The 22,833-nt window shown below is 37.6% G+C and overlaps 1 protein-coding gene across 1 annotated transcript in view; it reads left to right on the forward strand.

Moving 5' to 3' along the window:
• LOC150086500 (dynein axonemal heavy chain 3-like) overlaps positions 1–9,371 on the forward strand; it is a 544,757-nt gene extending 535,386 nt beyond the window's left edge. The window contains exons 80-81 of the mRNA XM_090372184.1: positions 2,141–2,230; positions 9,165–9,371. Coding sequence (XP_090228310.1) covers positions 2,141–2,230; positions 9,165–9,371 — 297 coding nt within the window. The remainder of the gene's footprint in view (positions 1–2,140; positions 2,231–9,164) is intronic.
• Positions 9,372–22,833: the final 13,462 nt, after the last annotated feature.

Here is a 22,833-nt window from a genome sequence, read left to right on the forward strand (position 1 = left end):
TATAGGGATATTCCCTGAGATACAAATGTCCTTGAACATCCATAAGTACGATGAACAAAGCTACATAAGACATATGGCATAATGCTATCATGATTGAACATGTCTTTGAATATTTATTATTTTTACAGATCAAATACAAATGTAAAAATTGCTGCTGTCTCAGTATTGTTTATAATTACTACAACGCAAATGTGTTATCAGGCTCATCCAGAAACTATGAGATGAAAAAAACTATTTTCAGTTTCCCATCACTAATTATTAATTAGTTGATAATTTTGTCTCCCAAAAAGCGATGGCCTTCTAACCAACTTCCCATGCCATAAATTAGTTACATGATGCAAATGTGCCTTAATCCTAAAAGTAAATACAGCTAATCCCCGATGTACGTATGCCCGAGTTATGTAACTTCGGACTTACGTAAATTGTTTTGATAAAATCATAAAGATACTTTCTGTATAATTTTTAAGAGTGAAATCAAATGAAGGAACAATAAATATAAGTTTTTATTTTCATTACAATACAAACTATGTTGGTTAATAACCTGTGGCGTAACTAGAATCTAGGTAAATAAATAGAGTTCACATTTCATTTACTGCTTTATAAATTCTAAAGAAATATTCGACAACATGTATTTGAGACATGTGAACTACGTCAAAGCACTTCAGAGAAACCTCCACAACGTTCAAGCCACGTGGACTGTCCCATTGGCTATTTCTTCGGAGAATTCCACTCTAGTCCTTCGTCTCCACATCCTTTCTTTCTGGATTATAGAGTCAGTTCAATTTTGTTTGAGAGCAAAGTGGAAGCTTTTGTTTGCGTTTTGTATGTAATATTTGTTACACATCAGGTTATTGTGGTGAGTTCAAATTTATATTGTCCTACTATTTTGCACATTTAGTGCACACTCCATTTGCATTTCATAAGGGTGAAATTACAAGAGATGCTGTCACATGACAGCATCTCTTGTAACTTAACCCTCTGAAGTTCTTTACAGAAAATTTCACTTTTACCGTTATCATGGTGCCACCTAAGAGAATAAGTAACAGTGGTACTACTTCACTGCTGTCCCTAGATAACATTTTCAATTGTTATGGTACTTAACTATTTTTTTAAATTCTTCTGAGGATATTATATGTTTTTTGTAATTTTGGTGTATCAGGGATATAGCAGCAAAATTTTATTAGTCATTCCCGAGTTACGTAAAACTCAACTTACGTAAGAAGTCCTGGAACGTATCTCTTATGTATGTCGGGGACAGACTGTATTGTTATATAGGTAAAACTATATATTCAGTTTTCTTATTCCATTTTATTTATTTATTTCTATTTTGTTTAATTACTATTTTTAGCTATATTTTGATTAAAGAGGCATTTCTTGGCTAGCTTGAGGGCCTAATCACTATTTTACAATATTGCTTTTGTGAAAAATGCATTCTGAATCTCAAACAGCAGACTCACCAAGGACGTTTTTTTTTTTTCAAAACAATTCCACGATGCATTCATAAGTTGAGAACATCTTGTAATTATAAAACTCCAGTGTACTGAAGTAGCACTGTGGAAGGGAAGAGAAGATGCATAGTACACAGCAGGTTTGAAAGGCTTAGATGCCAGATTATTAAATTTTCCAGACCATCACCTGTTGGACTTTTCAACTTTTATTCTACAATGCGTAAGGAATAATTTTTGCTTTATTTACACTAGTTTCTAGTAATTTATAATCAGTATCTTTTTATGTACTCATCTTTACACATTTAATCAAATAACACTGTTGTACCATGCAGTGTGAATGAGTTTAACTAAATGACAGCAGTGGTAAAAGTAGCTTAGAGGATGTAGGGAATAGAGGTATCACTTTGTACGAACCTCAGTAATCAAGAGAAAACAGATTCTTTGTTATTCACCATCAATATTCATCTTGAAATTAACCAGCTGATTCAAAAATTCTATTCTGATGTATGATAAAATGTCAGCTTTATAATCAAAAACATGTATGTACACACACACGTGTGCGCGCGTGTGTGTGTGTGTGAGAGTGTGCGTGTGTGCATGCGTGTGCATGTGTTGTGCATGCTGTTTGTGCACGTGCATGAGCAAAGTTTTTTTGTAAACTCATTGTTATGGGCTATTTCTATTCAATGTAGGGACTTTTCCTGGAAGGTGCACGATGGGGTAAAGAAGAAGGGGTCCTTGTAGAATCCACACCAAAGGTGTTATATGACACATTACCTGTTGTATCCTTTTTTTATTCTAAACTATGTACTATGTTAGTATATTCAGATATGTATATACTTACAATAACAATAATAGCATAAATGTCTGTCATATGATGATATGCATTTACATTATGGTTACATTATGGCCTAAAACTTCCTTCCCATTCCCTTCTGAGCTCTTTTGAGGATTTCTTTATTGATTTTGAAAGAAAATAATGAACCTGATTGTTATTGTAAGTATATACATATAAACTAATCTCCTGCCAATGGCAACTTTTCTAGACACATTACCTATTTCTTGAAATCTGAATACTAAATTCATTATTTAAGAGTGATAGTACTACAATTTTCAAACAGTAAACATTTGGGAATATTTTTCATTAATAAAATTCCTATCTTTTTTTTTTTTGTCACAATTCAGTCTTTTTTAATCCTTGAGAACTATGCATAGAACCTTTTTTTTTTTAAATGAATTAGCCTAATTTTGATTTCTTTTACTAGCAAACAAAAACTAAATAAATAAAATAAAATAAAAATAAATAAATTAAAAAAAAAACTCCTTATGTGTTTCCCTCCTTTTCTAATAAAATAACTTTAAAATAAAATGGCAGACAACCTTTTCTAACAAAGTCAAAAGGAAAAATAAACTTTGTTAGTGCCAAATTTTAGGAGTGCTTCACTGCTGAAAGAAATCCTGAAACTCCCTTTGTTTTATGAACAATTCACTGCTGCAAGTGTTCAAGTGGAACCAGTAGCTTACTACTTATATGATCAAAAAATATGTATTTTTGTAATAAATTATATATGTACGAAAATACAATGGTTAATCCAAAAGTAAAAGCAATTTGTGTGTGATGAAAAGGACCCTTCTCCCACTGCTGGCAGCATTGCTCAAATTGGAAAATATTAATAATCAGACTGCTAATATGTGGAAATCAAATCAAACTTTAAATATATTTTTTCATAAAGTTATCCAACACATGCAAACATTATGTAACAGTTCTCACTGATTCTGACATTCAGATACGATAATTAATTATAAACACTTATAATTAACAAAAACCATCTTAAGATTCCAGAGTTGTTTTTTTTTTTTTTTTTTTGTAAATTTAAAAACCAGAATTATTTTGAGTTAATTTAAATATATATATATATATACATATATAATTTATTAGCCAGAACACCATTCTGGTGTATTCTTCCCAATTCAAGCAGCATTGAGTGATACTGAGTGGGTAGTTTTTTGATTTATCCGAAAGCGCAAATTTTGTGGGTTTACTGTGTTGCTTAAGGTGCCAAGCTGACCTGTTTATGATCTAGATGGCATATGAGTTATCTTATTTTGTCTAGGTTACCAATTGACTTGAAACAAAAAGTTACAATAATTAAAATGAGTTGATATGATTTCTAGCATTGAAGAAATATAGAATTATCATTTTAAATGAGAATCTCTGAAAATTTAGGTTGGATCTTTTTTTTTTTTTTTTTTTTTTTTTTTGATTTGGTAGTTGTTGGCGCATCGGCTTCTGTGGCCATATTGCACCTCCCAAGGTTTTTGCAGTACTTTGATCCAAGCCCGAGGCGGGAATCGAACCCGCGACCTTTGGGTTGCCGGGCAGGTACTTTACCCACTCGGCTAGCCCGGTCGGCTAGGTTGGATCCTTGAGGCTGTCACAGACATTGTCTCAAATACATCAAGCTACGATTTCTACCAGAGAGTTAAAACACTAATGGAACTGATATTCAGGTGACACTCAAGTCAAGAGGACCGAATTTCAGTGAATTCTGGTTGTTCTGTGACAACCAAAATCCTCTGCTTGCACCTTCACGATGGTGGGACTGTTAGTAAGCCTGGGTATAACCACCATGTCCAAGTCTTGAAATACGGAACTCAGGTGAGAACCAATGTAAGCAGAGGTCAATGTGTGGGTTTCACACTACACGGAGGGAATGCTGCCCCGTGTGACCAGGCAATACTAGCTGATAGTTGACTCTCAGTAACCGGTGCCACTACCTTGCTTATTGGAGGCTTGAAGTGGTGGAACCCATGTTTAGTCTCCGGAGCTAAACTTTGACAACCCCCCATCTCTTCCACCATGGTGAGGGTACAGATCTAAAACAGTGTTAGCAGGCTGGCTGCTAGATAGTCAACTGGAGTCGAGTCCACCAAGTATTTCAGTGAGCTTGGCAAAGTTGAAGAAAGTTTTAGACAAAAAGTGTTTATCAAGTGGCTACAAAAGTGAATGGTACTATCTGGAGAAAGATAATTTTCCAGGTTGAAATTGCCAGTGCAGAAAAAGGTGTCTACACGGTGATTATCAATATAACATTATCGATGATCTTCATTGCTGGCTAAACAGTGTTTAGTCAGAATCATCAGAACAAGCAGATATGACTGGAGGAATACCAATAAACTACCATGATGATTACTATTATGTTCCGGATTTGAACTTTAACAGTAATTGCCTCAAAGAGTGAAAACTTGACTTAGTAATATTGGGTAGAGGTGTTTGTCTCATCATTGGTCAACTTGTAATTTGTAATCAGTTTATCATCATTGTCTCATTCTACTTTTCTTCCAACTTGTGTATTGATGACCTTGGTAAACCGCCTCCTACAATTCCTAGTACACTCCGTTCAATGCCTCTATGGTCTCCCGTCAAAAGGATGTCAGAATGATTTTGAACAATCTCTATGCTAAGAAAACTCCAGGTCCTGATGGTATTTCTCCACTTGTTCTCAAAACCTTTGCTCCTGAGCTTACTCCTGTTCTGTGTCGCTTTTTTTCACTTTTCTATTCCAAACTTGTTTTCCCTTCTGCTTCGAAATTTGCTCATATCCAGCTAGTTCCTAAAATGGGTGACAAATCCCTCCCATCCAATTATCATCCCATTGCACTTACTTCTACCCTTTCTAAAGTAATGGAGAAATCAATTAACTGCCAAACTATCTGCAAACCTTCTGTCTGATCAATGATCACCAGTACATATTCTGTCAGTGTCAATCCGCTGGTGACATTCTGGCTTATGTTACTCATCTGTGGACAAATTCAATAGAAAAGTTCAATGAAACTTACGTAGTTGTTCTTAATATTTCAAATGCTTTTGATCATGTTTGGCATATAGGTCTTCTAAATAAGCTTTCATCTTATGGTTTTACAACTGTTTTTTGTTATTGGATTTCCAGTTTTCTCTCTAACCGCTCACTATAGGTGGTGGTGGTGGTAGATGGTTCTCTATCTTCTAACTTCTCCACTAATGCTGGCATTCTCCAAGGTTCAGTTCTTTCTCCCACTCTTTACCTCTTGTTTATTAATGACCTTCTTCGATTGACCAGAAATCCTATCCATAGTTTTGCTGATGATAGCATATTGTATTCCACTTTCCAATTTGAGAAATCTTACCCTGCACAAACAGCTTCAACTTCTCAAAAATCCACTACCAATTCCTTAAATGCTGATGTTTGTTTGTTTATTTGTTATTTGGTTTTTAGGAGCATTAGCAACTAAGGCCATATTGCTCCGGGATATGTGGTGGTCATTCCCTGACCTTTCCGCATCCTCCGTATTTGGTCTTAAATGCTGATCTTTAGGTAATATTACTGACGATGTTACCAACAGTAAATTCTAAGTGGGAAGCATTCAAGGAATTAATCGTGGAAGCTACTAAAAGGTTCATACCTATTAAGAAATATTGTTCAAGGTTTAGGCCTAAATGGTTGTCAAATGAACTAATGAGACTCGTAACAGAGAAGAAAAATGCATGGGATGCATACAAATTATCAAGCGACTCAGAAGCATATGGCAGATATAAGTTAATCTGTAATCAGGTCACAAAGGAGGGTCGGCAGGCGAAGGCAGATTACGAGAAATCCTTGGCAAAAGATGCTAAGAAAAACAGCAAGGATTTCTTTACTTATATAAACTCTAAAAGGAAGGGGATGAATCTGATCGGTCCACTTGACATTGATGGTTCGACTGTTGATGATCCTGCTCAGATAAGCAAACAAACTAAATGAGTATTTTGCATCTACATTCACACGTGAGGAATTATTAAGGTTTGAAAATAAAATGGCAGAAGGTTATCAAATTGTAGCAAGATACTTAATGATTTTGTAATAACCGAGAGCAAAGTGGAAGAGAAATTGTTGAAGTTAAACGTAAGAAAAGCACCTGGGGTGGATGGGATCTATCCAGTTATATTAAAGGAGATGGCAAAACAACTAAGCAAACCCTTAGCCATAATTATGAGAGCATCCTTGGACTCAGGGGAGGTTCCCACGGACTGGAGATGTGCAAATGTATCCCCAATTCACAAAGGGGGATCGAAGGGTGACACGAGTAATTACAGACCAGTTAGTTTAACTTCTGTTCCGGGTAAAATAATGGAGTCGCTGGTTAAGGATGCATTGCAGGATCATCTAGACAAGACTGCAGCAATAATTCAGACACAGCATGGGTTTGTTAAGGGAAAGTCTTGTCTGACCAATTTGATAGGATATTATGATGTGGTTACAAAGGAACTGGATGCAAAAAATAATTTTGATATCATATATTTGGATTTCAGTAAAGCTTTTGACACTGTTGCGCATGGCATGGAAGACTATTGTACAAATTGGAGCAGAATGGTATTAAGGGTAAGTTGCTACAATGGATAAAAGGATGGTTAAGTGCTAGAAGACAGAGGGTGGTAATCAATGGGTGCTGCTCTTCTTGGACTAATGTTATTAGTGGAGTTCCACAGGGTTTCGGTGTTAGGTCCACTGTTGTTTTGTATATTTATCAATGATATTGATGAAGGTATATCAGGCTTAATGTCGAAGTTTGCAGATGATACAAAGGTTGGCAGGGTTGTTAATGACAGTAATGGCAGTGTGCTACTGCAACAGGATCTAGATAATTTGGGCAGATGGGCTAAGAAGTGGCAACTGAAGTTTAACCTTGACAAATGCAAAGTACTACATATGGGTAGAAGTAACCCCAGAGAAACGTACCAACTGTGTGGTGGTACTACACTTAAGGTGGTAGAAAATGAAAAAGACCTGGGAGTAATTGTGCAGGCAGATATGAAGTTTTCTGAGCAATGCAGACAGGCTGCCAGGGCAGGTCATGGGGTTTTGTCAATGATATATAGGAATTTTGCTAGCAGGGAAAAGGAGGTGATTATCCCTCTGTATAAGGCAATGGTCAGGCCACGGCTTGAGTACTGCGTACAGGTCTGGAGGCCTCATTTTAGGAAGGATGTAGATTTACTTGAGCATGTACAGAGAAGGGCAACAAGATTGGTGAGGGGAATGAAGGGATCCTCTTACCAAGAGAGGCTTAAGTTCTGCAAATTGCAGTGGCTGGAGACTAGGCACCTGCGCAGTGATCTGATTGAGGTATATAAGGCCTTGAATGGGTTGAGCACGCTGAATTCTGATGGGATCCTTCCACTTGTTCAGATTACGAATCTAAGGGGGCATAAATTCAAATTAAGAAAAGACAGATGTAGAATAGATGTGTGGAAATTTTCCTTTAGCCAGCGGGTGGTTTATTGCTGGAACAAACTTCCATCTATCGTTGTGGAAGTTGATAGGTTGAATAAATTTAAGGAGGAACTGGACAGGCATTTGGAGGGAATGGTGTGATTTTTTTTTTTTTTTTTTTTTTGGCTGATGCTGCATAAGCTCATACATTTGCTTTCTTGCATCACATGCCACTACTACTACTACTAATTCTCCAGACGGGGCAAAGATAACTTAGTTGATTTCAATCCTTTCAAAGCTCAGTCCTGTCTTATATCTCACAAAAAAGGATTCCTCCACTCCTATACTTATCTTTGATGACACTTTTGATTTCTAGGCAAGATCATATATCTCTATTGGGGATTACTTTGGATCTCTCTTGGAATAAGCACATTACAAATATTGCTAAAAAACTGGGTTTTCTCTTTCGTTCTCTGTGTTACTTTTCTTCCAAACAGCTATTCACTCTGTACAAATCACAAATCCACCCTACCACGAAATATTGTTCCCATATCTGGATAGTACCCCCAAAACCTCTCTCTCAGGCTTGTACATTCCATTCAAAAGAGGGCAGTTAGGTTAATTAATGACTTATATCTCACAGAGTCTCTCCACTCTCTGTCTCATAGACATTCTGTTTCTGATGCATGCCTTTTCTATAGATACTTACAGGGGCACTGTTCTTGTGAATTGGTTTCTATAATCCCCCCCCCCCCGTCTCTTTCTCTTCCAAAGCAGTCTGAACACGCACCACAACCAGTTAACATCCTTTTACTATCCAAGTTCAAACTCATAGAACCAACTTTTTCTCTTCCTCATTTGTTCATTCAACTTTCATTTTCCGGAACAACCTTCCTTCATATGTATTTCCTGAAAATTACAATCTATAGAAAGTCAGGGTCTAATGTCAACAATTATCTTCTTTCATCTTCTTACCCTTCAGCCCATGCATGGTACTAAATGCTATAGGTTATAATAGCTCTTGTGCTTGGTGTTTTTATAAAAAAAAAAAAAAAAAAATGAAGAGACAAGGACCTCTGCCATGCTTGTCATAGAGGGTGACTAAGTAAACATAAAATTAAAGTTGGCCACATAAAGCATGACATCAAACTTCAAGATGAATCAGATCTCAGAAATGGCACTGAAGTCATAATTTTCCAGTGGCAGAAGGTTAAGTCAGGTTAGAATCTAGTTTGTAATGCTCTAGATGATTTAAGACGGATCATAATACCGATCATAGCTTAACTTCTTTTGAGACAGAAAAAGGCAGTAAGTGTGGTTAATAATAAATATAAAATAAATTAAAATAAAAGTAATATAAAATAAAACTGATATTTAATTATTATTAAGTTATATTTTTTAACCAAACATTGCTAAAGAGAAACTTTTTAATTTACCTTTATTGATTCCCATATAGTGTAAATATATACTTAACTTTTGCATTTAGTTATGGATAAAACCAGGGTTGAAAGCTAAATTTGTGCGAGGACCAGCATATTTATCTCCTGTTTACAAAACTAGTGCTCGCCGAGGCACTCTGAGTACTACTGGCCATTCTACCAACTATGTTCTTAGTATTGACCTCGCTTCAGATAAGCCTGAAATACATTGGATAAACAGAGGAGTTGCTTTGCTCTGTCAGCTTGATAATTAACAATATGGTGTATACATATACAATTCTTCCTGTAACAATTAAAATATGTGCTGAAATTTTTGCTCTAAGCAGCTTACTGTATTTATGTGTACATATATATATATATATAAATATATACTATATAGATAGATGTATGTAGCTCTGTATGTAAATTATGTGAAATATTAAGTAATCAGAGCAGATGTATATATGTAATTATGTATCTAAAGTTTTTTTAAATTAAAATTGAAATATTTCCTGTAAAACTGTTGTATTTCTTGCTCTTATGATCTTTTATTCTTAGAAATAAAAAATAAACCAAAGAAGATAAAAAAAAGCATCTTAAAAAGAAAAACATGTCAAAAAGGAATAAACAAAGTCAGTCTCAGAATTATACTCCAAACAATCTCATCATTTCGAAAAATCCAGAAGCTTACTAATGCTACAATATAAATTCGAAAATATATGTAATATATTTATTCATTGAAATTTAAACTGGGAAACAATTCTTCTTCATCTTGGCCCCATTTATTCTCTCTCTCACACAATCACATTCAATGTTTGGATAAAGTACAACAAGAAAAAATTTAACATTCATCTTTATGTTCATGCTGCTATTGCAGATTAAATTATTTGTCAAATAACAGCATGAACCTTGTTTCTTTATCACTTAAAGTGCATTAATAATCACTTGAGCAAATACTATTCATAATTTTGTTTATTTCAATTAAATTAGTTCTCACAACTTTCTTTTTTTCTTCAATAACTTTAAAAATATTTCTACAATTTCTATGAAGGTGTCCCTTGATTCAAATTTAATTTTATTTTTTCATGAGCCGTGGATTACAGAATATACTATATATTAGAGTTTAATTCACATCTGGCATACCCCTCCTTGAATAACTCTTCATGTGTGAATATAGATGCAAAATACTCATTTAGTTTGTTAGCTACCTGAGCAGAATTATCAAAAGTTGAACCAGTGATATCAAGTGGACCAATCTGATTCATCTCTCTTCCTTCTAGAGTTTACCATAAGTAAAGAACTCTTTGCTGTTTTTCTTTGCATCCTTTGCCAAAGATTTCTCATAATCTCCTTTGCCTACCTAACCTCCTTTGTGACTTGGTTACAGACCAGCTTATATCTATCATAGGCTTCCATATCACCCGTTAATTTATATGTATCCCATGCATTTTTCTTCTCTGCCACATGTCTCATTAGTTCATCCATTTAGGCCTAAACCTTGCACAGTATTTCTTAGTTGGTATGAAAAGCCTAGTAGCTTCCAAGATTAATTCTTTGAATGCTTCCCATTTTGAATTTGCTGTTGGTAACATCATCAGTTGGTCCCACCGCATAGAATTTAAATACTGTCTCAGACCATCATAGTCACCTTTACAAAAAGCAAAAACCTTTCCCTTTACCCCCTGATGGTAGTTACCTCTTTGAGTAAATCCCATTTCAGCACATTGTGATCACTGCCACCTAGTGGTTCCTTTATCTGCAGATTTGTAATGCATGAAGAATCACTACTGATAATCAGATCAAGAGTATTACTCCCTCTAGTTGCCTCCCGAACATGCTGCTGTAGAAAACAATCAACCAATAAATCCACAAAACCCTTGCTAGTGTGTAAGTGACCAACCCACAAATTCCAGTCAATATCTGGGAGATTAAAATCCCAATTATAAGACACTCTGATTTACTGGCCCACTCTATTTCCCTGTACAGTTGTTTATTATCCTTATCAGAATCATTAGGCCTATAACACACTTATACTCTCAATTTTGCTTTCCCAGTGCTTAGGTCATACCAAACTGACTTGACACTGTTACAATTTCACAGAGTTGAAGCTTACCATTGATAAATGTAAAGTACTGCATATGGGAAGCTGTAACACCAGATTAATGTATCAACTGTATGGTACTACACTTAGGGTGGTAGAGAATGAAAAGGACCTGGAGGTAATTGTGCAGGCAGATATGAAGTTTTCTGAGCAGTGCAGATGGTCTACAAGAGTAGCTCATGGTGTCTTGTTGATATTCAGGAATTTTATCCACTTGTATAAGGCCACGGTCAGGCCACACCTTGAGTACTGTATACAGGTCTGGAGGCCTCATTTTAAGCAGGATGTAGAGCTGCTGCAACGAGTACAGAGAAGGGCAATAAGAATACTGAATGGAACAAAGGGTTGCTCTTACGAAGAAAGGCTTAAATTTTGCAAATTACACTGTCTGGAGACTAGGCACCTGTGAGGTGATCTGATTGAGGTGTATAAAGCCTTGAATGGTTTGAGCATGCTGAACACTGATGGGACTCTTCCTATTGTTCAGAATAATTTCCTGAGAGGGTATAAATTCAAATTGAGGAAAGACAGTTGTAGGATAGATGTGCAGAAGTTTGCCTTTAGCCAGCGGGTGGTTGATTGCTGGAACAAACTGCCATCTGTCGTAGAAGTTGATAGCTTAAGTAGATTCAAGGCAGAACTAGACAAACATTTGGAGTGGGTGGATGGGTGAAATGAGAAGAGTTTTTTTTTTTTTTTTTTTTTTGGCTGATGCTATATAAACTTGCTTTCTTGCATCATGTGCCTTTGCTAATGTTAATGTTAATTACCAAAAATAACCAGGCATCTGCACGTTTCCTAAAACTTTTATTGATGCAATATTTAATAATATGTTGACCTACCTTTGTGTCCTTAATTACACACCACATCAATAGACTTAAAAACCAGTTTTTTAATAACAAGAAGATGGTATTTTGGTCAATTCCCCTTTCAGCCTACAATTCAATTACTTATTGTAGGCATGTCAACCTCGTCCAATGGTGACATTCTGGTTCATCCCAAAAATGCTTAGTGGTCAATGTCATGCCAATCCAATAGTTAAAAGTCAAGCCATTGAAGCTTTTAAGTACCAATATTCAAACCAAGTCACTAAAGAGCAGTGCAGTATGATATGATGCACTGTCATGCTGAAAAGAAAAGGGCCTTCCCCACTTACTTCCACAGTGCAGAAAGAGTGGAATTGTCCAGAATATCAATGTACTTGCATTCATTGTTTCAGAAGCAATGACTAATAGTCAAAGCTCAAACAACCAAAAAACCCACAGTGACAGCACTTCTGCCAATGCTTATAATGGGGGATTTTAACTTTCCAGATATTGACTGGAACTTGTGGATTGGTCACTTGCATTCTAGCAAGACTTTGTGGATTTATTGAAGGATTGTTTTCTACAGCAACATGTTTGAGGGGCACCAAAAGGAGTAATTCTCTTGATCTGATTATTCATGCATTAAGAATTTGCAGATAAAGTAACCACTAGGTGACAGTGATCACAGTGTACTGACGGGATTTACTTAAAGGTGTAACTACCATCAAGTGTAAAGGGAAGGGTTTTTGTTTTCATAAAGGTGACTAAAGTTGTCTAAGACAGTTTTTAAATTCTATACAGTAGGATCAACTGATGATGTTTAAAACAACGAATTCTAAGTGGGAAGCCTTCAAGGAATTAATCTTGAATGCTACTAAGCTTTTCATACCAACTAAGAAATACTATTCAAGATTTAGACCTAAATGGATGTCAGATGAATTAATGAAGCTTGTTGCAGAGGAGAAAAATGTGTGGGATGCATATAAATTATCAGGTGACACAGAAGTCTATGGTAGATATAAGCTAGTCAGTAATCAAGTCACAAAGGAGGTTAAGCAAGAAGGCTGACTACGATAAATCGTTGGCAAAGAATGCAAAGAAAAACAACAAAGACTTCTTTACTTATGTAAACACTAGAAGGAAAAGGATGAATCAGATTAGCCGACTTAACATAGATGGTTTGACTATTGATGATCATGCTCAAGTAGCTGATAAACTGAATGAGTATTTTGCATCTACATTCACACAAGAGGAGTTATTGAAGTGAATTCATATGAATGCCAGAAGCTTATCAAACTCTAACAGGGAGCTAAGTGATTTTGTAATAACTAAAAGCAAAGTGGAGGAGAAATCGTTGAAGTTAAATATAAGGAAGGCACCTGGGGTGGATGGAATCTCTCCAGTTATATTAAAGGAGGCAGCAAGGGAATTAAGCAAACCCTTAGCCATAATTATGAGCACTTCCTTAGACTCAGGAGAAGTTCCCATGGACTGGAGGTGTGCAAAAGTATCCCCAATTCACAAAGGGGATTCAAAAGGTGACACAAGTAACTGTAATAATGTTAGTTTAACTTGTGTTCCAGGGAAAATAGAGAGGTCTTGTCTGACCAATTTGAATGGATACTATGATGTGGTCACAAAGGAACTGGATGCAAAAAATAATTTTGATATCATATACTTGGATTTCAGGAAAGCTTTTGATACTGTTGCACATGGAAGACTGCTTTACAAATTGGAGTAGTATGGCATTAGGGGCAAGTTGCTACAATAGATAGAGGGATGGTGGAGTGGGAGACAACAGAGAGTGTTAATCAGTGGACACTGCTCCTTGTGGACTAATGTTATTAGTGGAGTTCCCCAGGATTCAGTGCTTGGCCTGTTGTTTTTTTGCGTATTTATCAATGATATTGAAGAGTGTATATCAGGCTTAATGTCCAAGTTTCCATATGATATAAAGGTTGGCAAGGTTTTTAATGACAGTGAAGACAGTATGCTACTGCAACTCAATCTAGATAAGTTGGGCAAATGGGCTGAGAAGTGGCAACTGAAGTTTACCGTTGACATATGCAAAGTACTGCATGTGGGTAGCATTAACCCAAGAGAAATGTACCAACTGACTGAGGTGTATAAAACCTTGAATGGTTTGAGCATGCTCAATGCTGATGGGATTCTTCCTCTTCCTCAGAATAATCACCTGAGAGGGCATAAATTCAAATTGAGGAAAGACAGATGTAGGATAGATGTGCGGAAGTTTGCCTTTAGCCAGCGGGTAGTTGGTTGGTGGAACAGACTTCCATCCTTTGTTGTGGAAGTTGATAGCCTAAATAAATTTAAGGCTGAGCTGGATAGGTATTTGGAATGAATGGAGGGATGAAGTGGGAGCGGTTTTTTATTTTTTTGGCTGATGCTGCATAAGCGTGCTTTCTTGCATCATATGCCTCTACTAATGCTAATGCTAACTGTGTGATACTACACTCAGGGAGGTGGAAATTGAAAAAGACTTGGGGAGTAATTGTGCAGTGAGATATGTAGTTTGCTGAGTAGTGCAGATGGTCTGCCAGAGCAGGTCATGGAGTCTTGTCAATGATATATAGGAAGTTTGCTAGCAGGAACAAGGTGATTATCCCGTTGTACAAGGCCACACTTTGAATACTGTGTACAGCAGAGGTGTATTGCTAAAAAAAATAGTACTGGAACACTCATTGATTAATTATAGTTAACTATGCTTTTTTCATTTGCAAAAATAAATAAGTCAAAGATTAGAATATTTGTTCAGTATCTATTTATAACTATTAAATAAAAACAAAAGTAAAAAACAAAGACAAAAAATCAGAAAAGAAAAAAACAAAAATTGGGAAATTCCTATACATTATCAATTACGTATTCTTGCATGACTGCCCTTTTTATTTGTTGGTCAACAGCAGAACGATGAAACCACAACCAAGTTCAGACATAAAAATTTAGATTCTATAATTCTAATGGTGGACCGTGTAGTTTAATAAACAGCAAACTTGCCATTGTTGGATCTCTTTATCTAACACATTGTACTTTAGTAAAGAACGTTCAAGATTCACTGCAAAATTTATATTTTTCTTTTTAAATAAATTTTTAAAGAAATCTATTAATTTTAAAGATTACTATTAATATATATTTTTAGTAGCAATGGGTAAAATAGATATTATTTCTCCCTCACCTTTGATTATGCCATTGTTTCATAATATTATGTGTATAGATTTAATGATTTTCTATTATGACATTTAGAAATAAGTACCAGAACATCGTTCCTGTGTGTTCTGGCCCAAATACACCACTGGTAAACAGGTCTGGAGGCCTCATTTTAGGAAGGATGTAGAGTAGTTACTAGAACGAGTACAAAGAAGGGCAACAAGATTGGTGAGGGGAAGAAAGGGTGCTCTTAACAAGATAGGTTTAAATTCTGCAAATTGCAGTGCAGGGAGTAGGCACAGGTGTATAAGGCCTCAAATGGGTTGAGCAAGCTGAATGCGGATGGGATTCTTCCTCTTGCTCAGATTAAGAACCTGAGGGGGCATAGATTCAAACCAAGGAAAGCCAGTTGTAGAACAGATGTGCGAATATTTGCCTTTAGGGAGCAGGTTGCTGATTGCTAGAACAGAGCTAAATTCCATCTCTTGCTGGGAAGTTGATAGCTTAAATAACTTTAAGGCTGAGCTGGACAAGCATTTGGAGTGAATAGACGAGTGAAATGAGAGGATTTTTTTTTGGCTGATTGTGCATAAGCTTGCTTTCTTGTATCGCATGCCTCTGTTAATGCTAACCCCTTCCCCACAACCTGTATCAGGTTATTACTTTATCTCCTAGTTATAACCCCATGCACAAGCACATTCTGGGTGACCACCCAGGTGTGAACCAACATAAGCAGGTGCAGGCAGATATGAAGTTTTCTGAGCCGTGCAGACGGGCTGCAAGAGTAGCTCATGGTGTATTGTCGATGATATATAGGAATTTTTCTAGCAGGGATAAGGAGGTGATTATTCCCTTGTATAAGGCAATGGTCAGGCCACACCTTGAGTATACAGGTCTGGAGGCCTCATTTCAAGAAGGATGTAGAGATGCTGGAACAAGTACAGAGAAGGGCAACAAGATTAGTGAATGGAACAAAGGGGTGCTCTTACGAAGAAAGGCTTAAGTTTTGCAAATTACAGTGTCTGGAGACTAGGTAACTGCGAGGTGATCTGATAGAGGTGCATGGTTTGCGTAAAGCCTTCAATGGTTTGAGCATGCTCAGTGCTGATGGGATTCTTCCTCTTGCTCAGAATAATCACCTGAGAGGGCATAAATTCAAATTGAGGAAAGACAGATGTAGGATAGATGTGAGGAAATTTGCCTTTAGTCAGCGGGTGGTTGGTTGGTGGAATAGACTTCCATCCCTTGTCGTGGAAGTTGATAGCCTAAATAAGTTTAAGGTTCAGATGGACAGGTATTTCGAACGAACAGAGGGGTGAAGTGGAAGTGGTTATTTTTATTTATTCATTTATTATTATTATTTTATTTTATTTTATTTTTTTGGCTGATGCTGCATAAGCTTGCTTTCTTGCATCAAATGCCTCTACTAATGCTAATGCTAATTGTGGGTGTCAACCCAGGTGTGAACCAACATAAGCAGGGGTCGAGGTGTGGCGTCCACACCACATGGAGAAATGCCGCCCCTCTGTGTTACCATGCAGTACTAGGTGGTAGATGACTCTCATCAACCGATGCAATACCACTACTTTGCTTATTGGAGGATTAAAGGGTGGAACCCATGTTTAGTCTCCAGACCTAAATTCCACTCAACCCTTCCCCATCTCTTCCATTATGCAGTTTGATTGATGACTTTTGAGGCTATGATGGACATCACGACGAGATCCAATATTCCTTATTTCGAGAGTACAGCTCTAAAATGGTGTTCACAGGCCGGCCGCTAGTTAGTACACCAGACCGAACCTATTGGTAACTCTTTAGGAAGCTTCCAAATCAACCAGTGTATAATTTTGTTACCTCTACTCTGCCAGATAGTGATTGGAGGGAGTCCAAGTAGTGTATATGTGGGGGGCATTGTCGAGGCCACGTTATGTCAAGGATCTGGGTATATTCTTACCATGTGTATGCCATATCAAAAAATTTCATTACTTCATACAGCATTTCCCCCCCCCACTTTTCTTACTATTGAATACACCATTAATTATTATTATTATTTTGTCAAATTAATAGTAAGCTTATCTGCGAAAAGATCTCAATGTCCCAAACACTTCCTAGTTCATTTCATAAATATACGTGGTCTCATTTCTAATCTCAGTGTCCATTTCCACTTGCAGTCTGCCAAACTATATGTACTTTTTCTGTCAGAATCTGTTATCGGTTGATCCAACTACTGCTTATCTTAGTTGCCCAAATTATTCGCTGTATGATTACTTTCCCCTCAAAGGTAGTACTTGTGAATATGTCTGTTCCGATATCACCTGTCAGAGACTTGGTAATTTGGAAACTTCTCTTTTCGATCTTTTCTGGCTTAAAATCTCTCTACCTCATTCTGTCAAATTCAACTGTTGTCTCTACTGTTATCCCAACTCCACTAATCACTTGGAGCTCTTTGACTTCCTCTCTTTGCAACTTGATTTTCTCCAGTCCACCTTTCCTAACAGTGAGGTAATTTTCCTTGGTGATTTTAATGTTCACAACTCCAGCTGGCTTCCCTTTTCTAGTCGCACCGACCCAGCTGGTCGAGATGCTGAGGCTTTTGCAATTACTAATGACTTTGCACAGATTGTTCATTTACCTACAAGAATACCGGACAATCCTAACAATACAGCCAACACGTTTCATCTTTTTCTCACAAACAACCCTTTTAAGTACACGGTCAAAGTGGTCCTTTAGGCATCTCAGATCAGTACTTGGTGATTGTCTCTTCTCCAATGCTTATGTCTCATGGCTATTCCCAACCTCATGTTGTTTAGCATTACAACAATGCAAAATGGAATGACCTGCAAGATTTCTTTTCTTCTTTTCCTTGGTCGGATTACTATTTCAAAACTTCTGATGTCAAAGTTTCCTCAGATCGTGTCAGTGAAATTATTCTTGTAGGAATAAAATCCTTTATCCCACACTCCACTTTAAAATCTCGTCCTTTATCTAAACCTTGGTTTTCCAATAAATGTGCTAATGCTATTCAAGAGAAGAACGTTGCATATTGTAATTGGCTTGTTTCCAATTCTTCAGTTTCATTTTCTGCCTACACCAAAGCTTGCAGCAATTGTAAAGTAGTTATTAATCAGTCCAAACTAGATTTTGAACAGTCTAAGAGTAGAAAACTTGCTTCTTGCCCTAATGGTAGCCAAGCATTCTGGTCTCTTCCCAAAGCAATTGACCACAACTTTTGCCCATCTCTGCTCCCACCTCTGGCAAAACCAGATGGTTCTGTTGTCACTTCAGCTAAGGATAAAGCTGACCTGCTAGCATCCCATTTTCCTTCCAACTCATGTATTAATGACCTTGGTAAAACACCTCCCACCATTCTCAACATACTCCATTCAATGCCTCCTGTGGTCTTCCGTCAAAAGGATGTCAGAAGGATTTTGACGAATCTTGATGCTAAGAAATCTCTAGGTCCTGATGGTATTAGCATTTAGCATTAGCATTAGTAGAGGCATTTGATGTAAGAAAGCAAGCTTATGCAGCATCAGCCAAAAAAATAAATAAATAAAAAATAACCACTTCCACTTCACCCCTCTGTTCATTCGAAATACATGTCCAGCTGAGCCTTAAACTTATTTAGGCTATCAACTTCCATAACAAGGGATGGAAGTCTATTCCACCAACCAACCACCCTCTGACTAAAGGCACATTTCCTCACGTCTATCCTACATCTGTCTTTTCTCAATTTGAATTTATGCCCTCTCAAGTGATTATTCTGAGCAAGAGGAAGAATCCCATCAGCATTGAGCATGCTCAAACCATTCAAGGCTTTAAACACCTCTATCAGATCACCACGCCAGTGCCTAGTCTCTAGACACTGTAATTTGCAAAACGTAAGCCTTTCTTCGTAAGAGCACCCCTTTGTTCCATTCACTAATCTTATTTCTCCACTTGTTCTCAAAACCTGTGCTCCTGAACTTACGCCTATTCTTTACCGCCCTTTTTCACTTTTTTATTCCAAAGGTGTTTTTCTTTCTGCTTGGAAATTTGTTCATATCCAGCCAGTTCCTAAAAAGGGTGACAAATCCCTCCCATCCAATTATCGTCCCATTCCAATTACTTCTACTCTTTCTAAAGTAATGGAGAAATCAATTAACAGCCAACTCTTAAACTACCTTGAAACCTTCCATCTGATTCAATGATCACCAGTATGAATTCCATCAGTGTCAATCCACTGGTGATATTCTAGCTTGAGTGACCCATTTATGAACAAATTCAATGAAAAGTTTGGTGAAACACAAGCAGTTGCTCTTGACATCTCAAATACTTTTGATCGTGTTTGGCCTAAAGGTCTTCTAAACAAGTTTCCATCTTATGGTTTGCCAACTGTGTTTTGTAATTGGTTATCCAGTTCTCTCTCTTATCGCTCACTGAGGGTGATGGTAGATGGCTCTCTGTCTTCTAACTTCTCCACTAATGCTTGTATCCCCAAGGTTCAGTTCTTTCCCCCACCGTTTTCCTCTTGTATATTAATGACCTTCTTTCATTGACTAGAAATCCTATCCATTTTTTCTCTTTTGGGGATTACCCTGACTTCTAATCTCTCTTGGCATGAGCACATTACAAATATTGCTTCCTCTGCATCTAAAAAAACTTGTTTCCTCTTTCACTCGGGTTTCTTTTCTTCCAAGCAGTTGTTCACTCCGTAAAAATAGCAAATCTGCCCTACCATGGAATATTGTTCCCACATCTGGGGCAGTGCCCCCAAAACCTCTCTCAGGCTTCTAGATTCCATTCAGAAGATGGCTGCTAGGTTAATTAATGATTCATCTCTAACAGAGTTTCTCCACTCGCTGTCTCATAGACGTATTGTTTCTGCTGCATGCCTCTTCTACAGATACTTCCATGGGCACTGTTCTTCTGAATTGGCTTCTATAATTCCCGCTCTCTCTTTCAAAACAGTCTGAACGTGTGAAGCCAACATCCAATTTACTGTCCATCTTCTTCTTCTTCTTCTTCTTTGGTCCTTAGCTGGCAGCTGGGGGAGGCGGTTGGCCACGCAACCAGTATGCTGCTGTAGGTGCCGCAGGGTTTCGGACTTGCTCTGTGATGTTCTTCCATCACAGAGCAAGGTCCATCTTCTAACTCACATGACCAACTTTTCATCTTCCTCATTTATTCATTCAACTGCTGTTTTCTGGAACAACCTTCCTTCATATGTATTTCCTGAAAATTATAGTCTACAAAAATTCAAGTCAACAAATATCTTCTTTCATCTTCTCTAAGCACAGTACTATAGGTTCTAATACATCTCGTGTTTGGGGTTTTCGTTTAAAAAAAAAAAAAAAAAGTTGGCAATAATGGATTTTAATGCACATATTTTGAAAATGGTTTGAAGCTTAATTTCTATATAAACCAAGAGAATTTTATATAATGAATTTTTTCACTTAGTGCTGTAGTGAGTTAGTCTAAGGTTGAGGGTCTCCCAATGCACAAACAGTTTGACATAATACATGCAGTTTAGACAGGGTGATTCACTAACAGTGCGACAAACTTGAAAGAGGTGTAGGGGGCACAAAGACAAATCGGAATCACATAGTATCGCAGGGTCCGAAATGCCTTCATCATGCGGTAGAGGTGACGTTGAACAGGAGGTCGCATGAACAGCGATCCCGCTGGAAGTCAGCATTTGTGAACCGTTTCTGTTGAAGAAACCAAGTAGCAAAAGTCCTCCGGAGTGGATAATCCACAGGCTCCAATGATTGGATGCGTTAAAGATGGTGAACTCATTTGGTTTGTTGACAGTATCCTCCATACAGTGGATTGTGAAATACCCAATCGTTGGCCTATCGCTTGAGTACTCGTATTCGGATTGACTTCTGTAAGACATAGGACATTCTCCTCATTGTAATTTGTAATTTTTAGTGTGTAGGAGCTGTATGGAATCAGTCTATCATCTAAGTTGTGTCAGTATTAGTCTATGCCAATTTCAGAGTCCATTAAATCATGGAACATGCTTGTGGTTCGTACAGTTTATACCATACAGTACAGTCACATCAGCATACTCTTAAATTCAGCTCATGTTATGCAAGTCTTTTATAGTGCCAGTAGTGTTTTACAAACAGCAGCATCATAGATTTCACAAAAGAGGAAGAGAAATTGCTGAAGCTAATAGTAAATAAATTTGAGGTGTTAGTCTAGACATCAAAGACAAAACATTTTGGGATATCAGAGACATGGTGTCACAGTGACAGCGATCCCGCTGGAAGTCAGCATTTGTGAACCGTTTCTGTTGAAGAAACCAAGTAGCAAAAGTCCTCCGGAGTGGATAATCCACAGGCTCCAATGATTGGATGCGTTAAAGATGGTGAACTCATTTGGTTTGTTGACAGTATCCTCCATACAGTGGATTGTGAAATACCCAATCGTTGGCCTATCGCTTGAGTACTCGTATTCGGATTGACTTCTGTAAGACATAGGACATTCTCCTCATTGTCTGGCATCCTCATCGTTCGCTCTCAATTCATGGTACCTCTCGTGAAACAACCAGTCTCACGTAACCTTCTGTGCACACGTGCGAATATCGTATGATGAGGACACGCCTGTGCGGGAAACGTTCCTGGTACAAGCGCAGAGCGGTGCATCCATTACAGCCCGCAGCTCCATATGCGAGGTGCATGTCGGCCAGTTCAACTTTTGAATACTCGTCCATCCTACTGCCTCGGGAACCGGTTCGGAAATGCTGACTTCAAGCGGGATCGCTGTTCAGTGACCTCCCGTTCAACATCCTCTATCGCATGACAAAGGCATTTTGGACCCTGCAATGCTGTGTGATTCCGATTCGTGTTTCCTAGTACAAGCGCAGAGCGGCGCACCCATTACAGTCCGCAGCTCCATACACGAGGTGCATGTCGGCCAGTTCAACATTTGAATACTTGTCCATCCTACTGCCTCGGGAACCGGTTCGCAAATGCTGACTTCCAGCGGGATCGCTGTTCACGCGACCTCCCGTTCAATATCCTCTACCGCATGATGAAGCATTTCAGACCCTGCAATGCTATGTGATTCCAATTCATCTTTGTGCCCCCTACACCTCCTGCAAGTTTGTCGCGCTGGTAGTGAATCACCCTGTATACATCATACTTCATGACCTTAATTGGCTTGGCATTTATCCTAAAACATTCCAATCCAAATTTTAAATCTCATTTGTAATTTTTAGTGTGTAGGAGCTGTATGGAATCAGTCTATCATCTAAGTTGTGTCAGTATTAGTCTATGCCAATTTCAGAGTCCATTAAATCATGGAACATGCTTGTGGTTCGTACAGTTTATACCATACAGTACAGTCACATCAGCATACTCTTAAATTCAGCTCATGTTATGCAAGTCTTTTATAGTGCCAGTAGTGTTTTACAAACAGCAGCATCATAGATTTCACAAAAGAGGAAGAGAAATTGCTGAAGCTAATAGTAAATAAATTTGAGGTGTTAGTCTAGACATCAAAGACAAAACATTTTGGGATATCAGAGACATGGTGTCACAGAGATAAAGGGAAGGCAGAATTGGAATTTGGGGAGTAAAATTTGTGCAGAAAGGATAGGAAGGGAGGAGGGGTTATGCTGTTAGTCAAGAAGCACATAAAATCTAAGGAAGTGCATCCAGCTGACAAGAGTGGACA

This window comes from Mastigoproctus giganteus, chromosome 4 (assembly GCF_048544385.1).
Source record: "Mastigoproctus giganteus isolate SK-2022 chromosome 4, ASM4854438v1, whole genome shotgun sequence".
NCBI lineage: Eukaryota > Metazoa > Arthropoda > Arachnida > Uropygi > Thelyphonidae > Mastigoproctus > Mastigoproctus giganteus.